Consider the following 22,727-nt stretch of genomic DNA (forward strand, 5'->3'; position numbering starts at 1 on the left):
CTTCAGCTAGTAAGTATTGGAGCCAATATTTGAATCCGACTCTCATGACTTCAAGTCCAGTGTTCTTTCTACAAAATCACGATAGACCTTGATGTACGTGAAAGGAAGGTGTAGATAAGGCAGCATTGGGGAGGGTTCAGGGGACACAAGACATAGCCAGAAATGAGTGACATGGTCATGTAGAGCTGGCTCATTGCAGGGTGGGCAGTCATGGAGGTCAGGTTGGAAAGAATGGGCAGATGAAGGAGCTCCTTGGATTGCAGGGTAAGGACATACAATCTCTTGTAGTTAAAGTCGTGAATTGAATGATAAATGGAAAAACATTTGCCAGTGTTTTTTATGTGACACATCCTGTACTTTGTGCTAGGAATACAAATAGAAAGAGAAGACAGGCCCTGCTCTCAAGGAGATTATACTGTAATTGGAGGAAAGAGCATAGTGCATATATAAGGATTTAGTAGCAGAGGGGGTAGAAGAACCTGGAAGCCCTACTGGTTCAGCAGCCAGGTCAATGTTAAGGCCAAGGAACTCAATTTAGAATTCTGGATTCAGAAGAAGCATCATAGTTCATCTGACTTGGCTAACCCCTTCTCCCCCTTTTTTCCCCCCAATTACATGTAAAAACAATTAACATTTGTTTTTAAATAATTTTGACTTCTAAATTCTCTCCTCCATCTCCTCCCCCTCGTTGAGAAGGCAAGCAACATATAGTCATGTAAAACATTTTCATGTTAGTCATATTGTGAAAGAAAACAGACCAAAAAACCCCCAAGAAAAATAAAGTAAAAAAAAAAGTATGCTTCGATCTGCATTCAGACTCCATCAGTTCTTTCTTTGGAGATGGAAAGCATTTTTAATCATAAGATATGATATCAGAATTGTCTTGGATCATTGTATTGCTGAGAATAATAAAGTCATTCACAGCAACACCCTCTTCTCACAAATGAGTATGCTGAGGCCCGGAGAGGTCAAGCAACTTGTCTGAGGCCCTGTAGCTTATTTGTATTTTCTTGTATGTGATGTAAGAGGCCTCAGTGGGGGACTGGACTTCGAGCAGGCTTTAGTCTGGAAGGCCTAGGTCCAAGTCTCATCTCTGACACATACCGGCTCTGTGACCCAGGGCAAGTTTCTCCACCTCTCTGAGAGGTATCCAGGCCACTCTCTAAGACAAGGCAGCTGACCCGAATTAGTAGAGGAGTCCTCACAAGGAGCTTCTTAGAAAGTTACCATCACAGGGGCAGCTAGGTGGCCCAGTGGATAGAGTATTGGCCCTGAAGTCAGGAGGACCTGACTTCAAATCCAGCCTCAGACCAAACACTTGACACTTACTAGCTGTGTGACCCTGGGCAAGTCACTTAACCCCAATTGCCTAAAACCAAAAACAAAACAAACAGAAAGTTACCATCACAGGTCTAGCAAAAAAAACCAAAATACAAAAATTTACAGATAAAATTTCCTGTGTGCCTCCTCAGGGTTTATAGTGTGTGCTTTTCTGGGCCTTCCTAGAGTCTCCCTCTAAAATGTCTCACTTGATGTCAGTAACTACCATGGATTCAATTATCTCGATTAAGATGATTCTTAGATTCCCATGCTCCTGCCTCCACAAAGGCAGGGGTGTGGATTCTGATTAGGACTCAGGTCCTAGAAGGATTTTCTGTACCCAGAAAGGTAATGCATATTTTTGGAATCAGTGTTGAATGAATGAAGAGACCAAGAAAGAATCGTCGAGCAGGAAGAGAACTAGAAAGTAGCAGCTAGTGGTCCTCCTATCTGCTGATCTATTCCCCTCCAAGATTGCTTTGTATCTACTCGGTGGAGTGTGTGTGTGTGTGTGTGTGTGTGTGTGTGTGTGTGTGTGTGTGTACACATTTATATAAATCTGTGTATGTCTGGATATTTATGTATATTTATAAATTTATTTATATATATTTATATAATTGTGTGTATGTATACACACCCCATGTATATTTATACATTTGTTGTTAAATAATTTCAGTTGTATCCAACTCTCTGTGACCCCATTTGGGGTTTCTTTTTGGCTAGACAATGGGGTTAAGTGATTTGCCCAGGGTCACACAGCTAGGAAGTGTCTGAGGCTGGATTTGAACTTGACTCCAGGGCTGGTCTTCTATCCACTGTAACACCCATATGCATATGTGTGTATACACATATTATATATACACATATATCTATATACATACACACATGCATGTATATATATATATACACATGCATGTATATATATATATACACACATACATACACGTATACACGCACATAGACACATGCACACACATATATGTACATACATGTACATATATATGTACATACACACATATATGATGTATTTACATGTGGTCTCTCCTGTTAGAAAGTAACCCTCTTGAAAGCAGAGACTGTTTCCCCTTTGTCTTTACCTGCTTCATGTTCAACACAAAGTAGATAGTTCATAAATGGATGTTGACTGGTTGAAGAACGTCATGGAAACCAAAGACAGGAAATTGTCAAAATGGAGGGCAACAGTCAGCAGTGTCAAATGCTGAAGAAAATGAAAGAAGAATAAGATCTGAGAAAAAGCTATTGGATTTTCAGCTAAAGCTCGAGGGGGCGGCAGGGCCAAGGAGAGCTTTTCTTAGGATAGAGGAGATCTGACCATGTTTTGAGAACAAGCCTTCTCCAAATCCCTGTAGTTGTACTGTTGTTCAAGGTTGTGTTCAACCTTCCTCTGATCTCATCATTACCTGTAAGTGTTCTGTCTCTATATTCCATAACTAAAATTCCTCTGTCTAATCTTAACCTCTTGCCCTTTCTTCTCTTATGGGATCATAGTTTTAGAGTTGGAGTGCACATTAGAGATCTCCCCTCCCCCCTTTTAAAGAATGAATGAAAAAAAGCATGTGTGCTTCCTACATGCCAGGTACCATGCTTAGCCCCGGGGAGATAAGCACACAAGTGATGCAGCCTGGATTTTAAAAATTTATTTTTATTTTTAAAATTATTTTTTAAAAAATTTATTTTTAAATTAAAAAAACTTATTTTTAAAAGATAGATTTTTTTGGATATTATTATTTTTACGCTTTCTAGATTTTCCTTTGTACCCTTCCTGTTGCTGCTTCAGAGAACCATCTTTTATAACAAAGAATTTTTTGAAAAGGAAAAAGAAGGGCAGCTAGGTGGTGCAGTGAATAGAGCACTGGCCCTGGAGTCAGGAGGACCTGAGTTCAAATGTGACCTCAGACACTAGCTGTGTGACCCTGGGCAAGTCACTTGGCCCGATTGTCTCTGAAGGAAAAAATAAAGAAAGAAAGAAAAGAAAGATAAGGGGAAAAAAAATCAGAAACAGTAATCAAGACATTGAAACATTTTGACGTTACATTTCGTGTTCCACACTCGTGAAGCCACTTTACCCCCTCTTAAACCTCTTGTCCATTTTTTTCACAACCTTGTCATTCTTTCCCTCTTTGTTCCCCCAGACAATCACTGCTGCTCTGGCCTCCTTTTCCTCCCTGTAACTTAACCGTTGCTCTGTGGTCGCTCCTTCCTGACTTCTTCCCTCATCTGCCTTTTCCGGGTCTAGTCACCTGATGTGGAATGCCTCTGGAGGAAGTCACACATCTGGACTGTCCAAGTCCACCCCAGATGGATGTTATCAACGCCACCGAGTCCTCGCTGTTACCCACCAGCCCTTTTTACTCTTCCCTGATTGTTTCTTTGTTCGAATACCTATCAGTTTTGAACCCGATTGACTTTCCCAAAGTATTTGTTCCAAAGCTTCCCTTTTTTTATAAGCTTACATACATGACCCCCTTGCCACTTCTCAGCAGAGAACCCTGACTCATACTTCACTGTGAAGAATTGCGGCCGTCTGTCCCTGGCTCCTTTTTCTCCCAAATTCTACACTTTAGATCACCTAATCACCTCCCACTTTCTTTAGGCACTCTGAGGAGGAGATGGCTATCTTCTTGCAAACTCTAATGCCTTTATTTGTGTTCTTATTCCCATAACTATCTCTTCTTTGGCCCTTAGATTATCCTTCCCCTCCCCCTTTCTTTGATTTTCATTTTCTTAGCTACTGGCTCCTTCTTTACAAATATACCTTGGTTTCTCCCATCTTTAGGAAAAAAAAACCCAAAACTTTGTTTGATCCTAATATCTTCTCAAACTATTGTCCTATATTTCTTTTCCCTTACATAGACAAAGTCCCAGGAAAAACTGTCCATGGTCCTAACTTTCACATATCCATTTGTCATTCAGTTTTCAATCCCTTGCAGGCTGGCTTCTGACCTCATCACTCAACCAGAAATGCTCTTTCCAAGGTTATCAATATCTTTTAATTGATATATTCAATGCTTTCCCTCCTTTTTTTTTTTTAAAGAAAAAGGATTTGTGGAGTTTTAATGTGAATAGTTGGTACAAAACATTCCCCCTAAATTAGGGGTGTACTCTCTCCTTGGACCTACAAAGTCCTTGGGAATGATAGACTGGAAATTAAAGTAACAAAGATAATAAGAATACCTGTGGCTAAACTCTCCACTACTGACCCTAGGAATCCCTCATGGAGTCCTCATGAAGTTCTCCTAAGGTGAAGCTCTCTGCTGGGCTTGCAAGGCCATCCATGGCTGGACTGAACCATTCTTCTCCTGGGCCAGGAATTCCAGTCTTGCTGCTGCGTACCCTCCCCCAACGTCCTCCGGCCCTCACATGTAGCCCTCAGGTGGGGAAAGGAGAGACTCCAAAGTCACTCGATCTTGGCTGTTGCTGGGCTATGTTACTTAGCCACAGCCTCACAATTTTTCCAGACCTTGCAATGCCCATGAGGTCACTGCTTGGGCATTTCCATTTCCAGGCCACTGGTGGGACTTCTGATAGGACTTCTGGGTATTCTGAACTTGCAAGATTGCTTGGGCACTTTCATCCCAGAATATTCATCCTCCTCAGATCAGGGAAAGCAGGTAGTGGTGAAGCGGATAGAGCACAGAGCCTGGAATCAGGAAGACTCATCTTTTTGAGTTCAAATCCAGCCTCAGATATTTACTAGTTGCGTAACCCTATCTGCCTCAGTTTTCTCATCTGTAAAATGAACTGGAAAAGGAAATGGCAAACCACTACAGTGTCTTTGGCAAGAAAAAACCCTAATGAAAAATGACTCAATAGCAAAACACATCAGGAAAGAATAAATATGAAAGAAAAAAGAGGCCTACCTTCTACTAAAATTAATTGAGGGTTTGGGAATTGGAAGAATGATTGCAAGGGGTTGATAAGTAAGGCCCTAGCATCTCTATCACAGTGCCATGAATGTCAGGGGATGGGTTGAGGTGAAGAGGAAGACTGAGCCAGGCACTGGACTTTGGGAGGGATAGTGATTTGGATCAGAACTTTGCCTCTGTATCTTCCCTCCTTGCCTTCTGTTTGCCAAGGCCAAGGCTTCAACTTGTTCCCTCCTGATTCTAACCCTCCAGTCTTCTCTGGCAGCTTGTCCCATCAACCACCTCTTCTCCTTCAGTCTTTCTTTCTCCTATTGGCTCCTTCCAGGCAGCGAGCACACATCCCCAGCTCTCCCCAGCAGAAAAACCCCATCATTTGACGCTGTTCTCAGACTCTCTTGAGTATTTCTTTTCCAGCTCCTAGAAAGTAAGGCTGTCTCTACGTCCTCACCGCCCTGTCACTTCTCGGGGCGGGAAACGGGCTATAGGCTCCTCATGTGAGCCATGAGTCCTTGATGCTTCTGGAGTCAAGAAGACCAGGGTTCAAGTCCTGTGTCTGATATATACCAGCTGTGAGACCCCAGGCAACTCACTTAACCTCTCAATGCACATAAGCAACTCTTTAAAATTATAACTTGCTGACCAACATTGATAGGGGGTCTATGGCATCAATAGAGGAAATTTTTTACTGGAAGTTCTTCTACACAAGGAATGAATAAATTAAGTTTATAAAAGACTGCTCGATACACATACTACCACGGAGATAACTCCCTTCTAAGAGCCTTCGATTGTTCAAGTCAAGGGAGGCATAGAAAAGGTGGTATCTACTCATCAAAACATTTACCCCTGCCACAAAAGACACCATGCCCAGGGTCCAAGCAGAAAGAGGATCCTTGCAGATGGTCATGTTCTGTAGATGCTTCTGTTTGTGAATGACCTTGTGCTGACCGGATCAAGCCCCAGAAGATTTGTGATTACTGCAGAGATTGGCCGCCAGGAAAAAACAAATGTGTGAAAAATCCCTATTGTCCAGACTGTTGTGCAAGTATTTGAATGGTCAGTCTCCAGGGGTGGGATAGCAGGATGTGTGTCTGAGACAGACACACAGGAGAACCATGAGCTGCTCTCCACAGATCATCAGTTCTAGTAGGGCAAGAAAGGCAACTAACATTCATGAAAAACACTCTCTTCCTTTTCATTTTCTTTAATCTAACTGCCCCCAACTAGATCTAGATGTAAGCATTTTTAAAGGGGTAAAACTTTGAATTATTACAAAAGAATTGCAGGTCTGACATCATCAGAAAGAACAACTGTTGTGTTCTGAAAAATGCATAAACCTTGTCTTTCTCATTTTATCCTTGTGAAATATAATCTTCCTGATGTCCATCAGAGAATTAAAGCACTGAACATTTTGAACTTCCTTCAAACGTTAGCCAGCTGGCATGTTTTCCTAGCAAAACACTTTGCGATTTGACCACAGACTCTCACGATTGGTTGTTACTGGTTTGAATAATAGAATATGCTGTCGTGGTGGGCACCTGATCATGAAAGCTGATATCTGGAGTGCATTTTTATTTGGATTTAAAATGTTTTTACAACCCCAATATAAATGCTGTTAATCTAGTCAAAACCTTTTCTCATAAGATCAAGGGATTGCAAAGTTTTATTTTAACTAGTTACATTCAAAGAAATTTATTTTAGCATAGTGCGAGAAAACATTTGAAGCCTCACTGCCATTTATATTACATTTGATCTATTTTTAACATAAAGGATATTATAAGAGAAAAAAATAGCCCCTAGAATATTTCAGATAATTCATATAATTCATATTTTCTAAGAAATATCTGAACTTGCTTAATTGGGGGAGCTTTAAAAGCATAGATCAATGAATTATGGAACTGTAAGGAAAGTTAGAAATCATATCCTCATTTCAAAAATGAAGAAATTGTCAGGTTAAATGATTTGCCTCACCTCACATAGCCAGTTAAGGAAAAAACAGGTTTCCTGATTCTACTACTTTGTGATTTGTTTTATTGAGCCTATGTATGTATAATTTTGGGGGAGCACTAGACCTGTGATTTAATTGGCAGAGGGAACTTCCAGTAAAAACTGTCCTGTATTGATGCCATAGACCCCCTATCAATGTTGGTCAGCAAGTTATAGTTTTAAAGAGTTGCTTGTGGGCATTGAGAGGTTAAGTGAGTTGCCTGGGGTCACATAGCTGGTATGTATCAGAGACAGGACTTGAACCCAGGTCTTCTTGAGTCCAGAAGCTGTTAGGTATACCATACTGCCTCTTGTGTATATAATGTGAATACAAAATTGGAAAATTATAAATCTGTGAAGTTAGAGGCTCCATGTTTCAAAATATCCAATTATCTTCCTTTTAAAAAAATTGCTAATTGGGCTAGTCTTGTGAAATATTATTTTCCCAAGTTCTGATGTAATGTACTGTAAATTCCAGGAGACAATGAGCATCAGTTTCTTGCCTAGGAGTCTAAGATCTTAGGATTTATAGCTGCAGGGAACCTCAGAGATCTCTCAGTCCAGCCCCTCTCATTTTCAGAGAAAGCAAACAGGTCCACAAGCCGTGTGACTTGCCCAGGCCAAGTAGTTATTAATGAATGGCCAGGATGCAAGCCTACATCCTTTAGTGCTAGTTTAGCATCTTAAAAATCATACTATGTGGCCTCTACAAAGAAGAGCAAAGAAGTAACTTTCAGGGCATCTTGTTTTACATATGATTATCAAGTAGAGAATTAGGTTTTGTGGTATAAAAGAGGAAACATGTAGCAGAATCCCTTCTGATATTTCCAGGCTTCTTTGACCATTATGTCCTTACCATTTATTGGATAAAAACTGTTGTCCTGGATAATTACTGTGACTAATCTCCAAGTGTAACAGACAGAGAGACAACCTTCGTGCTAGTAGCTAGAAATTTTTTTTATTTGTGAATAATAGATGCTTAGAAGAACAACATGTGAAATTTCTCAAAGTCCTATCTGGGCATCCTATAGACATAGTCAAAACCCATAAATACGATGTGTTGGAGAGAGGCAGTGAAATAACTGAGTGAATTAATGGTTGGCACTTTCTGAAAGGTACCATAATAACTCTCTGACTATAGATTCTTTTAAAAAGAGGACTATAAGAGGAAAACTAATTAGTGATGAATCCCAACCATGGTCATTAAATGATGCTATCATGGAAATGTTGACAAAGAGCCTTTCAGGAAAACTATATACTTATCTAAGATTTGCAAGGAAATGTTGATAGTGAGTAACAAAATGTCCCCCATCACAATATTGGGTCTCTAAGCAACTAGGATGTAATTCAAGCCAGATTGCAATCCATGTTATTTCTCCCGGGCAGCAAGCCAAGAAGAAAGAACTAGAAAAGATATTGATTATGTACATTAGTTGTAGTCCGATCTCTCTTGAAAGGAACCCTGACTCTGACTTTTAATATGAGCTTACTTTAGTTCAGCATTGAATCAAAATTGTGCTCGTTGGACTAAGGTGGAAAAGCATAATGTTAGAGTTTAGCTATGATATTTTGCTTTCCTTGGAACAAATTAAAGAAATGAAATCTAATTCTCCCTATGTGTCTGTATGCCCATATTTTAAGATAAACACTTCTTGGAATAGTGTGGGCTATGGGAATTCACAAAGACATTAGACAAATTCAGATGAGGTTAAAAAATATATAGATGGACTTTCAGGGGTGGAACCAAGATGGTGAAGTAGAGAAAGTGCTCAGCTAAGCTCTCCCAATATTCCCCTGACTTTAAAATAACACCTCACATAGAATTCTAGAGTGACAAAGCCAAAAAAAAGGTCAAGGAGACATTCTTCCAACCCAAGACAGCACAGAGGTCAGAAAGAGAGATCTGTGATGGGGAGGAGGCTGACCCAGAGCCCACATGGATGAAACACCAGTGGTGGGATTAGATGATGGTGACAGAAGCAGCAGCTTTGGGAGTTCTCGTGCCAGAGACATTTGGGGGGCCCTGGCAGCTGGTCAGAAAGGGATTGCAGGGGATCCTTGTGCTAGCACTGAATACAGGACCAGGTGACGTTTGGCACCTCCATTACCTATTCCCCGTTCTGGGTCACAGCTGGAAGGCAAGAAGGAAAACTTTTAGACAAGAGGGAGTAGAAGCCCTGAGAAACAGTATCACTTCTGACCCTAAGGGATCAAGACCCTGAAGAACAGTATTGTTTCCAGACTCAAGAGAACAGGGGCCCTAAAGAGTAGTATTGATTACAATCAATACTAAATACAAAAAATCAGGAGCCTTTCCTAGGTAAGGACCAGACTACAGACCAGGAAAACAGTGATCACACCTCTTCCCACATTATACCACCTTGGAAGCACTGGAAAGTCTCAAACCCCCAGAACTAGCTTTAAAAACAGTAGAGCAAAAAAAACCCTGAACCTTGAAACAATGCCTCTCCTGCCTTCACAGAGCCCAACATTAATGTAGAGTTCCAAATCAAGAAATATGGTGGAAAAGTGAGCAAACAACACCACCAAAAAGAATCTGACAATAAAAAGCTACTATGATGACAGGGAAGATCAAGACGCAAACTCAGAAGATAATGACATCAAAATAGCTACATCCAAAGCCTCAAAAAATGGGAATTGAACAGAAGCCCAACAAGACTTGCTGGAAGAGCTAAAAATTGATTTCCAAAATCAAAGAAGAGTGGTAGAGGAAAAATTAGGTAAAGAATTGAAAGCAAAGGAAGAAAATTATGAAAACACAACTAACAACTTGATAAAAGAGGCACAAAAAACACTGAAGAAAATAACACCTTAAAGAATTGGCAAATAGAAAAAGAGATACAAAAATTCACTGATGAAAATAACTCCTTAAAAAGCAGAATTGGTCAAATGGAAAAAGAGGTACAAAAGCTCACTGGGGAAAGTAATTCCTTAAAAATTAGAATTGGACAAGTGGAAGCTAATGACTCCATGAGAAATCAAGAAACAACATAATAAAGTCTAAAGAATGGGAAAAAAAAAGAAAATGTGAGATATTTCATTGGAAAAACAAGTAACCTGGAAATCAAGGAGAGAGAATTTAGAAATTACAGATTACTTGAAAGTCATGATTAAATAGCCTGAATACAGACTGATGCATCTCTCTCTCTCCCTACCTTCCTCCCTCCCTTTCTTTCTTTCCTTACCGCTTCCTCTTTTTTCTTCTATAAAATGACTGATATGGAAATCTGTTTTACATGATTACACATGTATAACTTATGTCAGATTGTTTACCATCTCAGAGAGGGAGGAGGGATGAAAGGGAGAGAGGGATAGAATTTGGAACTCAAAACCTTTTTAAAAATGAATGTCAAAAATGTTTTTACATGTAATGGGGGGGGGAATAAAATATTATTTATAAAAAGAACCAAAACATCTTCCAAGAAATTATCAAGGCAAACTACCTGATGTCTTAGAACCAGAGGGCATAATAGAAATTGAAAGAATCCACTGATCACCACCTGAAAGTGATCCCAAAATGAAGACTTCCAGGTGTATACTCCCAGAGCTCCTAGGTTAAAAAAAAATACTTTAGCCACGAAGAAGCAATTCGTAGATCATGGAGCCACAGTCAGAATCACATAAGATTTAGCATCTTCCCCTTTAAAGGAGCAGAAGGCTTGGAATATGATATTCCAGAAGGCAAAAGCACTAGGATTGCAACCAAGAATAACCTAGCCAGCATAACTGAGTATAATCTTTCAAAGCAAATAAATGCATATTTAATGAACTAAAGGACTTTTAAACATTCCCGAAAAGACCAGAGCTGAATAGAAAATTTGACGTGGAGAAATCATGAGGGACTAAATAAAGTTAACTGTTTAGTTTTCTGTATGGGAAAATGATACATATATTTTCTAGGAATTTTATCATTATTAGGGCAGTTAGAAGGATTTTACATAGAAAGAAGGTACAAGCATGACTTGATTATGTTGGGATGATGTAAAAAAAACCTGGATAGATAAGAAAGAAGGATGCCTTGGGAGAAAAAGAAAGGAAGAGACAGAGTGGAGGAAATTATCTCATAAAATAGACATGTAAGGAAGAGCTTTTACAGTGGAGGGTTGAAAAGGTGTGGAGAGGGGGAAGGTAACTCTTGAACCTCACATCTAAATTGATTCAAAGAGGGAAAATACATATACATACTCAATAGGTAATAGAAATGTATCTTACCCAACAGGGAAGTAGGAGGAGAAGGGAGAAGAGAAAGGAAGTGGTTGATAAAAGGGAGGGGAGTCAAAGAAAGCAGTAGTTAGAAGCAAAACAGACTTAAGAGGAGGGCAGAATAAAAAGAAAGGGAGAAAAAACTGAAGAAAACAGGATGAAGGGAAATGTATAGTTAGTAATCATAACTATGAATATCAATTAAATGAACTGATTGAAAACCAGAATCCAACAGCATGTTGTTTATAAGAAATATACTTGAAACAGAGAGACACACATACACCTAAAATAAGGGACTGGAGCAAAATCTATTATGCATCAGCTGAAGTAAAAAAAGACAAGAGTAACAGTCGTGATCTCAGATAAGGCAAAAGCAAAAATAAAAGGGATAAGCCGGGAAGTATATGCATCAAATGACATAGCATCCAAATTCTTAAAGGAAAAGCTAAATGAGGAAATAAGACAATAAAACTATACTAGTGGGGGACTTCCACCTTCCCCTATTAGAGCTATGTAAATCTAACCATAAAATAAATAAGAAAGATGTCAAGGAAATGGATAGAATCTTAGAAAAGTTTGATATGATAGACCTCTGGAGAAAATTGAATGGGAATAGAAAGGAGTATACCTTTTTCTTAGCAGCATATGGCACCTTCACAAAAATTGACCATGTATTAGGACATGGAAAACTCACAAGTAAATGCAGAAAAGCAGAAATATTAAATGCATCATTTCCAGACCACAATGCAATAAAAATTACATTTAATAAAGGGCTGTGAACTAAAAATTAATTGTTAACCAAACCATCTAATCTTAAAGAATAAATGGATTGAAGAACAAATCATAGAAACAATCAATAATTTTATTAAAGAGAATGAAAACATTAAGGAAATTAAAAATAATTTTATTAAAGAGAATGACAACAATGAGACAACATTCCAAAATTCATGGGATGCAGCTAAAGCAGTATTTAGGGGAAAATTAAATCTCTAAGTGCATACATCAATAAAAGAGAGAAAGAGCAGAACAATAAATTGGATATACAATTAAAAAAAATTAAAATAAGAACAAATTAAAAGTCCCCAATTAAGTGCCAAAATGAAATTCCTGAAAATCAAGGGAGAGATTAATAAAATTAAAAGAAGAAAACCATTGACTAATAATAAATTATTATTTATAATAAAACTAGGAGCTGGTTTTATGAAAATACTAATAAAATAGTTAAACCATTGGTTAATTTGATTAAAAAAAAAAAGAAAACCAAATTACCAGTATGAAAAGGGTGAATGTACCACCAATGAAGATGAAATTAAAGCAATTATTAGGAGTTATTTTGCCTAATTACATTCCAGTAAAACTAACAATCTAAGTGAAATGGATGGGTATTTACAAAAACATAAATTGCCCAGTTTAACAGAAGAGGAAATAGAATACTTACACAATCCTATCTTAGAAAAATAAATTGGACAAGCTATCAATGGGCTGCCTAAGAAAAATCCGCAGGACCAGGTGGATTTAAAAGTGAATTCTAGCAAACACTGAAGGAATAATTAATCCCAATACTATTTAAACTATTTAAAGAAATAGGCAAAGAAAGAATCCTACCAAATTCCTTTATGACACAAATATGGTTTTGATACCTACACCCCCAGGGAAAGAAAAAACAGAGAATTTCCATAAAGAATATCAATGTGAAAATTTTAAATAAAATACTTGCAAGTAAATTACAACATCTCACCAGGATCATACACTATGACTAGGTAGGATTTATACTAGCAATATAGGGTGGGTTCAATATTAGGAAAATTATCAATATAATTGACCATATCAGTAACAATAACAACTGCCTCTTCATATCCTTTGACCATTTATTTATCAGTTGGGGAATGACTTGTATTCTTACAATAAAAGTTGCATTTTTAAAAACAACAGAATAATAATAAGATAACAGAATCTAGTACTTCCCTAGTAAATAGTATTGAGAGACTAGAAAATATGCAAATGAGCTTTTACCCTTTAATCAAAAAGCAGAATTTCAAAGAAGCCCAGAAAATTTATTCAACTCTAAACCTGCCAGTTTTGACTCTCACAGACTTGCCTTAAATTAACCACTTTATAGAACTGTCAAATCTTTTTGCTTGATATATGTCTTCTAATATTTGGTTAATAGCTCAAATTGGCTCTCCTTTTTGGTGGGTTGAAAGGGAGGAAAGGGATAACTGCAACACCAGTGGCTAATTGTAGGGTCAATTGTAGCAAAATTTTAATTTGTCTTGAAATTAACAATTTAAAATTCTCATTTTAAAGCATTCAATTTTCCTATTTCATCAGCACTCTGGAGAATTCACCGTCTCTCTTAGTGAAGTATTGGTGGCTTGGAAACATTTACTACATGAGAAACTAGACTTTCCATTTGAAGACATGGAAGTGGTTGAACATTATAAAGACATCAGAAAGACCTATGATTCTTTTTTGAAGAACAGCAACATTCTTGACCTGATTGACGTGTACCAGAAGTGTCAAACATTGACTTCTACTTGTGAAAATAAAGTGATATCTCCTGTAAGTATTTTTTAAATATTATTTTACTTCATTAGGTTTAAACTACTTCAGTTTTTAACAAGATGCAAGTTTTTATAAGCTTTTAAAAATACTTCTTTTTACTTTGGAGAAGTATGTTAAAAGTATAAAATCTCTGAAAGCTGTTCTTTAAAGATGTAATTTAGTGATAAGTTTTAGCATAGTGGAAAGAACTCTAGAATCAGAGAACCTGGCTTCAAATCCTTTCTCTGATGCCTACTACCTATGTAACCTTGGGCTTAATATCTGAGCCTCAGTTTCCTTATGTATAAAAAATTAAATTGGACTTGGTGGCCTCTGGAGTTTCTTCTAGGTCTAGATCTCTGACCTAGACCAAATTTTTTATTAAAGAAGATTTATTTACAGGGACTTTTTTTTTCTTTTTTCATTGCACCTGTGATGCTACAATTGTATTGCTGGAGATCTTGTTTCCCACAAAATATCTCAAGAGCTATTTTTGTTTGCCTATTTAACTTTATAGATTGTTGTTGTTTGTCCTTCATTCTTTAAGAGGGCCATAATATCATGAAGGTGATGTCATGATGTGCAAGTGAATTGGATATAAGTGAGGCAAGACTGTACAAAGTCACCTGCCTCACTCTCTCCCCTAGAGCCATCTGGGGCTAGTGGCATGATGTAGATTAGGATAACTGGAGATGTCCCTGGGATGCAGTGGGAGACCTTGGCCTTTTAAGCTAAGGTCTTTCCCAGGCCTCAGTTTTTCTGAGGCAATGTCCATTTGTTGATCAAGGCTAGGTAAAAATGAGGCAAAGAATGGCTTCTTTGACTTAGTTTAAAAAAAAATTCATTTGGGATGGGAAGACCCTCAGGGTTTCTGGCCAAACAGAAATAATTGCTATTTACACTCATTCTGAGCCATCAGAACCCAAACAATGATCCAGTGACCCTTTCCTTCTTTTCTCCTTTTTTCTTTCCTCCCTTCCTCCTCCCTCCCTCCCTCCCTTCCTCCCTCCCTCCCTCCCTCCCTCCCTCCCTCCCTTCTCCCTTCCTCTCTCCCTCTCTTCTCTCCCTCCTCTCCCTTCGCTTCCCCATCCTCCTTTGTCCACATAGGCAATCATACCCTTTCCTGCGGGTGCTCTGCACAAAGGAATACAAGTCTTGATCACTGAAACCTAACAAAATATCTTGGGATTTACAGGCAAGATTTCTTTTTTCTGGACCATGACTCAAACCCAAATCGCTCTGGCTGTCATTGATTAGCCAACAATAGGTCCCAGTCCGAGCCTCACTAGGTCAACTTTATAAATAATTAACTAGAGAGGGTGGAGCCAAGATGGCGGAGTGAAAGCAGTGACTTGCTTCAGCTCTCCCCCAAACCCCTCCAAATACCTATAAAAAATGGCTCTAAACAAATTCTAAAGCAGCAGAACCCACAAAAAGACAGAGTGAAGCAAATTTCCAGCCCAAGACAGCCTGGATGGTTGATCGTAAAGGCGTATCTCGCCACGCGGGCAGAGGAGCACAGTGTGGCATGGGCACGCAGGCCACAATGAACCTGGAGCAGGCCTCAGAGGACTGAATCTCTAGCAGCTGTGGCAGCTTCCAGACCCACAAACACCAGACAACTTAGAAGGGGTGGGAAAAGTCTGTTTCTGCGGTGCTGAGAGAGGAGCTAGGTCGAGCCAGCTCCAGAGTGCAGAGCATGGGCGCCGGGGCGGTGGCTGCGTCCTGAGCTTCCGGCCCACAGACTGAGGGAGAATCGAGTGGCTGATCAGAGGGGGATTGCAGGGATCTATTTGCTAGTGCTGAGGTAGGGATCTCTTGCTTTGCCTGTGCTTGGACCTGAGTCACAGTTCTAGGCTGAGGTCCTGGGTCGAGGAGGAGTGCTGGCGTGGTAGAGCTTGTAGTGGCAGTGGAGAGGAAACCTTCATAGTTCCGGGACAGAAAGGAGTACTTGTGGTCACTAATAGATGAGAGCACAGGCCAGGAAAGGAGTAAACTCCTCGCCCCTTATCATACCACCTTGCAAGAACTGAAAATTTACAGGTCCCTACAAGTAACTCTGAAAACAGTTGTATAAACCCCCGAAGCTTGGGACAGTACATTCTCCACATTGGAAGCAGACTCTTATGTAGAGGGCCGGCTTTGGGGAGTTGGAGGGCTTAGGCCAGCCCGGGTCTTACCTGCAGCTTGTACTAAGCCTGACAGCTGTGAAACTCAGGATGTCGGCTCACCACCCCCCTGTTCCGTCTCTTGAGAACAGGATGCAGGAAGGGAGGAAACGGATGGGGTACAGGACAGGTCGCAGGAAAGAATGTAACAGACAAGGTACAAGGAAGTAAGGAAATCACTTAATTAGATTTGTACTTTTCATGAATAATAATGTTACTGTTGCTTGGTCCAGTACTATATAAGCCTGAGCCCTCAGATCAATAAACAGAGTTTGTTCTTCACTGCTCTCACCTGGCCCGTGATTCTTTCTCTCTTCACACTCTGCTGGCATCAGACCACAGCTGGGGACACAGGCGCTCCCGGCATTCTTACCTTAACAAAGAATTTAAAACTCAAGTAGTTGGCTGGGATCATGAGCAAGCAGCACAAAAAAAGTCAAACGATATTATCTTACTTTGGTGACAAAGAAGATCAAAACATACAACCAGAAAAAGACAACAAAGTCAAAGCTTCTACATCCAAATCCTCCAAGAAAAATGTGAATTAGCCGAGGCCATGGAAGAGCTCAGAAAGGATTTTGAGAAGCAAGTAAGAGAAGTAGAGGAAAAACTGGGAAGAGAAATGAAGTGACAAGAAAATCATGAAAAACAAGTCAACAGCTTGCGAAAGGAGACCCAAAAAAATACTGAAGAGAATAACACCTTAAAAAATAGCCTAACCCAAATGGCAAAAGAGGTCCAAAAAGCCAATGAGGAGAAGAATGCCCTAAAAAGAAAAATTGGCCAAATGGAAAAGGAAGTCCAAAAGATTACTGAAGAAAATACTTCCTTAAAAATTAGAATAGAGCAATTGGAAGCTAGTGACTTTATGAGAAATCAAGACACTGTAAAACAAATCCAAAAGAATGAAAAATTAGAAAACAATGTGAAATATCTCATTGGAAAAACAACTGACCTGGAAAATAGATCCAGGAGAGAGAATTTAAAAATTATTGGACTATCTGAAAGCCATGATCAAAAAAAGAGCCTAGACATCATCTTTCAAGAAATTATCAAGGAAAACTGCCCTGATATTTTAGAACCAGAGGGCAAAATAGAAATTGAAAGAATCCACAGATCTCCTCCTGAAAGAGATCCCCAAAGGAAAACTCCTAGGAATATTGTAGCCAAATTCCAGAGTTCCCAGGTCAAGGAGAAAATATTACAAGCTGCCAGAAAGAAACAATTCAAGTACTGTGGAAACACAATCAGGATAACACAAGATTTAGCAGCTTCTACATTAAAGGACCAGGGCATGGAATATAATATTCGGAGGGCAAAGGAGATAGGATTACAACCAAGAATCACCTACCCAGCAAAACTGAGTATAATCCTTCAGGGGAAAAAATGGTCATTCAGTGAAATAGAGGACTTTCAAGCATTCTTGATGAAAAGACCAGAGCTGAATAGAAAATTTGACTTTCAAACACAAGACTCAAGTGGAACATGAGGAGGTAAACAGGAAAGAGAAATCATAAGAGACTTATTAAGGTTGAACTGTTTACATTCCTGCATGGAAAGATGATATTTATAACTCATGAGACCTTTGTCAGTATTAGGGTAGTTGAAGGGGAAAAATTATATGTATGTATATAGATAGATAGATAGATAGATAGATAGATAGATAGATAGATAGATAGATAGATGGCACAGGGTGAGTTGAAGATTAAGGGGTCATATCTGGAGAATAAAATTAAGGGATGAGAGAAGATTATACTAGGAGAAGAAGAAAGGGAGAGGTAGAACAGGGTAAATTATCTCACAAAAAAACAGAAAAGAAAAGGCTCTTACAGTGGAGGGGAAACAGGAAAGGTGAGAAGGAATGAATGAATGAATCTTATTCTCATAGGATTTGGCTTAAGGAGGGAATAACATACACATTCAATTGGGTATGGAAATCTGTCTTACCCTACAGGAAAATAGGGGGCAAAGGGGACAAGAGAGTAGGGGGATGATAGAGAGGAGGGCAGACTGGGAAAGGGGGTAATCAGAAGCAAATACTTCTGAGGAGGGACAGGGTCAAAAGAAAGAATAGAATAAATGGGGGGCAGGATAGGATTAAGGGAAATAGAGTTAGTTTTTCACAACATGTCTACTATGGAAGTGTTTTGCATAACTGCACATATATAACCTATATTGAGTTGCTTGCCTTTCCAATGAGGGTAGGTGGGGAGGGAGGAAGGGAGAATATTTGGAACCTCAAAGTTTTAAAAACATATGTTTAAAAAAAGTTTTCACATGCAACTGGGAAATAAGAAATACAGGAAATGGGGTACAGAAGTCTATCCTGGCCTACAGGAAAATAGAAAGGGAAGGGGATAAGAGAAGGGGGGGAGATAGAAGAGAAGGCAGACTAGGGGAAGGGGTATTCAGAACGCATGCCATCTTGGGTGGGGGGAGGGGTGAGATGGGGTGAAAATTTGTAATTCAAAATCTTGTGGAAGTAAATATTGAAAACTAAAAATAAATAAATTTATATAAAAAATAAATAATCAACTCATCTACATTAATGCATTCATTTTTTCAGCAAACTTATTTTATTAGTTAATGATTATGGCATCATTATAGTCAGGCTGGGCTAGTGTTTATTCATTGAACAAATTGCTAAGTAACATAGTTTACGTAAAAATTAGGCCCAATACCACATTTTTGGTGCAGGATTATACAGGCATATTCTTGAGTATTTTAGGTTGTTTGTACTCTAAGTTTAATGGAGTAAAAATCTCGTTTACTCCCCATTTTGATTATGTTGCTATTAGGTCAAGGGATTTTTGAGGGAAATTAAAAATTAAAAAAACAAACTCTAGTCTGCTTATGTACTCCCCTATGCAAAGCTTGTCAGTGGGCTCTCTGTTACCTCTACTTCATACAGAGGCTCCTCAGCCTGGCAGTTAAAGCCCTTGGCATCCTTACTCCTAATTCTCTTTCCAGTCTATTTTCATATTTATTTCATACACTCCTGCTGTAATCAGATGGGCTGGTTGGCTCTTTCTTTATGTGACATTTTGTCCTCTGTCTCCTTTTGTATGTTATAAAAGTGGCCTCATAGCCCTATATCAAACTTCACCTTGTAGGATTCCTAGCTTCTTTCAAATCCCCTCTCGGGTGCTACTTCTTATGAGCAGTTTTTACTGATTTCCTCCTTCAATAATTAGTTTTTCCTCTCTCTCTTCCAATTACATTATATTCCTTTGAATTATTTTGTTTTTACTTCTTGGAGAAACAATTATGTTCATATGGTAGCATCTTAGCTCCCAGGGGGCTAGGAGCATTACTGTTATTATTCTTGCTCAGTATATCTCAGGACCTAGCACAGTGCCTTGCACAAAGCAGTTACTTAGTAAAGTTTCTTTTTCTGACTTATCTTTGCATTTTTTGTGAATTGAACCGTTTGTGACTCGCATTAAAGATAAGTAAGAAGATCATCTTTTTCTATATTTGGAAATAGTTTGAGTAGTGGTGAAACCATTTAGTATAAGTACCTTTTATATGACTGCTCACTCATGACTTTCTTAATTTTTACTTCTGAGAGAACCTAAATAAAGTAAATTCTTGGGTTTTTTTGTCAATTTGAATATTTTTATATTATTATAAATGCTATAGTTATAGTTCTTTCAAAATTTTAGTTTTGTTGACATAGTATATTTTAGTTTTTTCACTCATTGCTATTTCCCTTTTCTCATTTTAAATTTTCCTTTTTTTAATTATATTTGCAAATTATTTATCAGTTTCATTGGTCTTTTCAAAAATCCAGCTCATGGTTTCACATTTCTTTTATTATGACCTTTATTAGTTTCTCCTCTTAGCTCTGTCTACCCCAACAAGTTTATTGTTTTTGTTTTCTCTTCCATTGTTTTTACAAGCTTATTTGTTTTTCTTTATGGGTTTTCCAAATACTTCCTCTTCTTTTCCTCTTTCTGTTTTATCAAACTAGAAGCTATCATGAAGCAGGTCCTTTTCTTTTGGTTTTGCTTAAAAGCATCATGGGTATAGCCTACACTTGTATAGCCTACACTTGTTTAAGAAAACCAACTTCACAAATCCAAGAAAGAGAAAGTCTGGTTAAACAACCATTCTTGTGAAAAAGATCTGGCAGTTTTAGTGGGCTACAAGTTTAATACAAGTCTGCATGCTATGTGATAGTAGCAAAAAAAAAAAAAGAAATAGAGTATATGTGTATATGCATTAGTAGAGATACAGCACCCAGGGTGAGGGAGGTGATCATTCCTTTGGCTAGCTGATGTCTGCATTAGAACCACATTTTATTTATTTAAAAGTTTTTTTAAAAAATGTATTTCCCCCTCAATTATATGTTAAAACAATTTTAACATGTTTTTTTTTAAGTTTCAAGTTTCAAATTTTATCCCTCCCTCCACTCCTTCCTCCTTGAGACAGTAAACGATTAGATACAGGTTATACATATGCAATCATGTAAAACATTTCCATATTACTCATTTTGTACAGGAAGACTCAAATAAAGGAGAAAGAATGAAAGAAAGAAAGTATAAAATAGCATGCTTCAGTCTGTATTCAAACAATATCAGTTCTTTCTCTGGAGGTGGACAGTGTGCTTCACTACTAGTCCTTTGGGATTTTCTTGGATTGTTATATTGCTGAGAATAGCTAAGTCATCCACAGTTCTTCATCATACAATGTACAATGTTCTCCTGGTTCTGTTCGCTTCATTTTGCATCAGTTCATGTAAGTCTTTCCAGGTTTTTCTGAAATCATTTCTTATACTACAATATATAGTATCATTTCTTATACTACAATAATATTCCATTACAATCATATACCTTGGTTTTTTAGGCATTCCCCAATTGATGGGCATCCTTTTGATTTCCATTTCTTAGCCACCACAAAAAGAACTCTATAGATATTTTTGCACAAGTAGATCCTTTCTTTTTTTTTTTTTTATGTTTGTGGGATAAGACCTAGCAGTGGTATTGCTGGATCAAAGATTATGCACAGTTTTATAGTCCTTTGGTCATGGTTCCAAATTGCTTTCCAGAATGGTTAGATCAGTTCACAATACCAACAGTGCATTAGTGTCCTAGTTTTTCCACATCCCCTCCAGCATCCATCATTTTCCCTTTTTGTCATATTAGCCAATCTGATAGGTGTGAAGTGGTACCTCAGAGTTGTTTTAATTTGTATTTCTCTGATCAGTAATGATGTAGATGTTTTTTCATATGACTGTAGATACCTTGGTTTCTTTATCTGAAAACTGCCTGTTCATATCCATTGACCATTTATCAATTGGGGAATGACTTGTATTTTTATAAATTAGACTCAATTCTCTGTATATTTGAGAAATGAGGCCTTTGCCAGAAATACTTGTTGCAAAAGTTTTTCCCCAGCTTTCTGCTGTCCTTCTAATCTTGGCTTTGTTTGTGCAAAAGCTTTTTAATTTAATATAATCAAAATGATTTGTTTTACATTTTGTAGTGCTCTCTATCTCTTGTTTGATCATAAATTCTTCTCTTGTCCATAGATCTGACAGATACACTTTTCCATGCTTTCTTAATTTACTTATGGTATCATCCTTTATGTGTGAATCATGTACCCATTTTGACTTTATCTTGGTATAAGATATGAGATGTTGGTCTATACCTAGTTTCTGCCATACTGTTTTCCAGTTTTCCCAGCAGTTTTTGTGAAATGAGTTTTTGTGACAACCTCATTTTGGGGAAGACAAGTTAATCCTAATAATAGCTAGCGTTTGCATAGTACTTTAAGGTTTCCAAAGTGTTTTCCAAATGTTATTTTATCCTCACAACAACCCTAGGAAGCAGATGTTATTATTGTGCCCATTTTACAGATAAAGAAACTGAGGCAGACTTTGGTTAAATAACTTGCCCAGGGTCACCCAGCTAGTAAGGATCTGAGGCCAAATTTGAACTCAGATCTTCTTGACTCCAAGCCCAGCACTCTATCTATTGCGCCGGAGGAGGAGAAATAAAATGTTCCAGGGAATAGAGACTATGCTACCTGAAGATCAGCTGAAAAGGGGTTGCCTGGGCTAGAGAAGAGAAGACTGTGAGCTCCTTGAGGGCAGGGACTGTTTTTAGCCTTTTTTTGCATCCCAAGCACTTTGTACAGTACCTGGCACGTAGTAGGTGATTAATGAATATTAATTGACTGAGAAGACTTGATAGGGTAGGAATGGGAAGGCAGGGCATGATAGCTACCTTCAGGTATTTGAAAAGCTATCCTGTGGAAAGGAGATTGGACTCTTTCATATTGACCGCAGAGGGCAGAAGTAGGAGTAATGAGTGGAAATGATAGTGATGTGTGATTTGTGTAAGGATCCAAAGTGGAAAGGTGTATGTCTCAAGCTGAAAGCCTCCCTCTCCAGACCATTAAATACAGACTGAGTTGAAATACTGTGTCAGGAGGTCTAACTGTGGAGGACAGGGGCTCTTCTAACCCACTTCCTTTTGCAGAGGAGGAAACAAAGTCAGGTCTTCTCTAAGGTGACATAGGTGCTCATGGACAGAGCTCAGAGATCCTCTTGACTTGCAGCTCTAGGGCTCTTCCACTGAAACTTGCTGTAGGTGCT

At 38.4% G+C, this 22,727-nt stretch overlaps 1 protein-coding gene across 2 annotated transcripts in view; it reads left to right on the forward strand.

Annotated features, from left to right (window-relative positions):
• The window catches only part of PARPBP (PARP1 binding protein), a 76,697-nt gene that overhangs the window by 6,354 nt on the left and 47,616 nt on the right, over nt 1-22,727 (forward strand). For both annotated transcript variants that reach the window (XM_020982353.2, XM_020982354.2), the window contains exon 3: nt 13,746-13,976. In XM_020982353.2, coding sequence (XP_020838012.1) covers nt 13,746-13,976 — 231 coding nt within the window. The remainder of the gene's footprint in view (nt 1-13,745; nt 13,977-22,727) is intronic.

The sequence above is a fragment of the Phascolarctos cinereus genome, unplaced genomic scaffold (assembly GCF_003287225.1).
Source record: "Phascolarctos cinereus isolate Bilbo 61053 unplaced genomic scaffold, phaCin_HiC Scaffold_1;HRSCAF=81, whole genome shotgun sequence".
NCBI classification, from domain to species: domain Eukaryota; kingdom Metazoa; phylum Chordata; class Mammalia; order Diprotodontia; family Phascolarctidae; genus Phascolarctos; species Phascolarctos cinereus.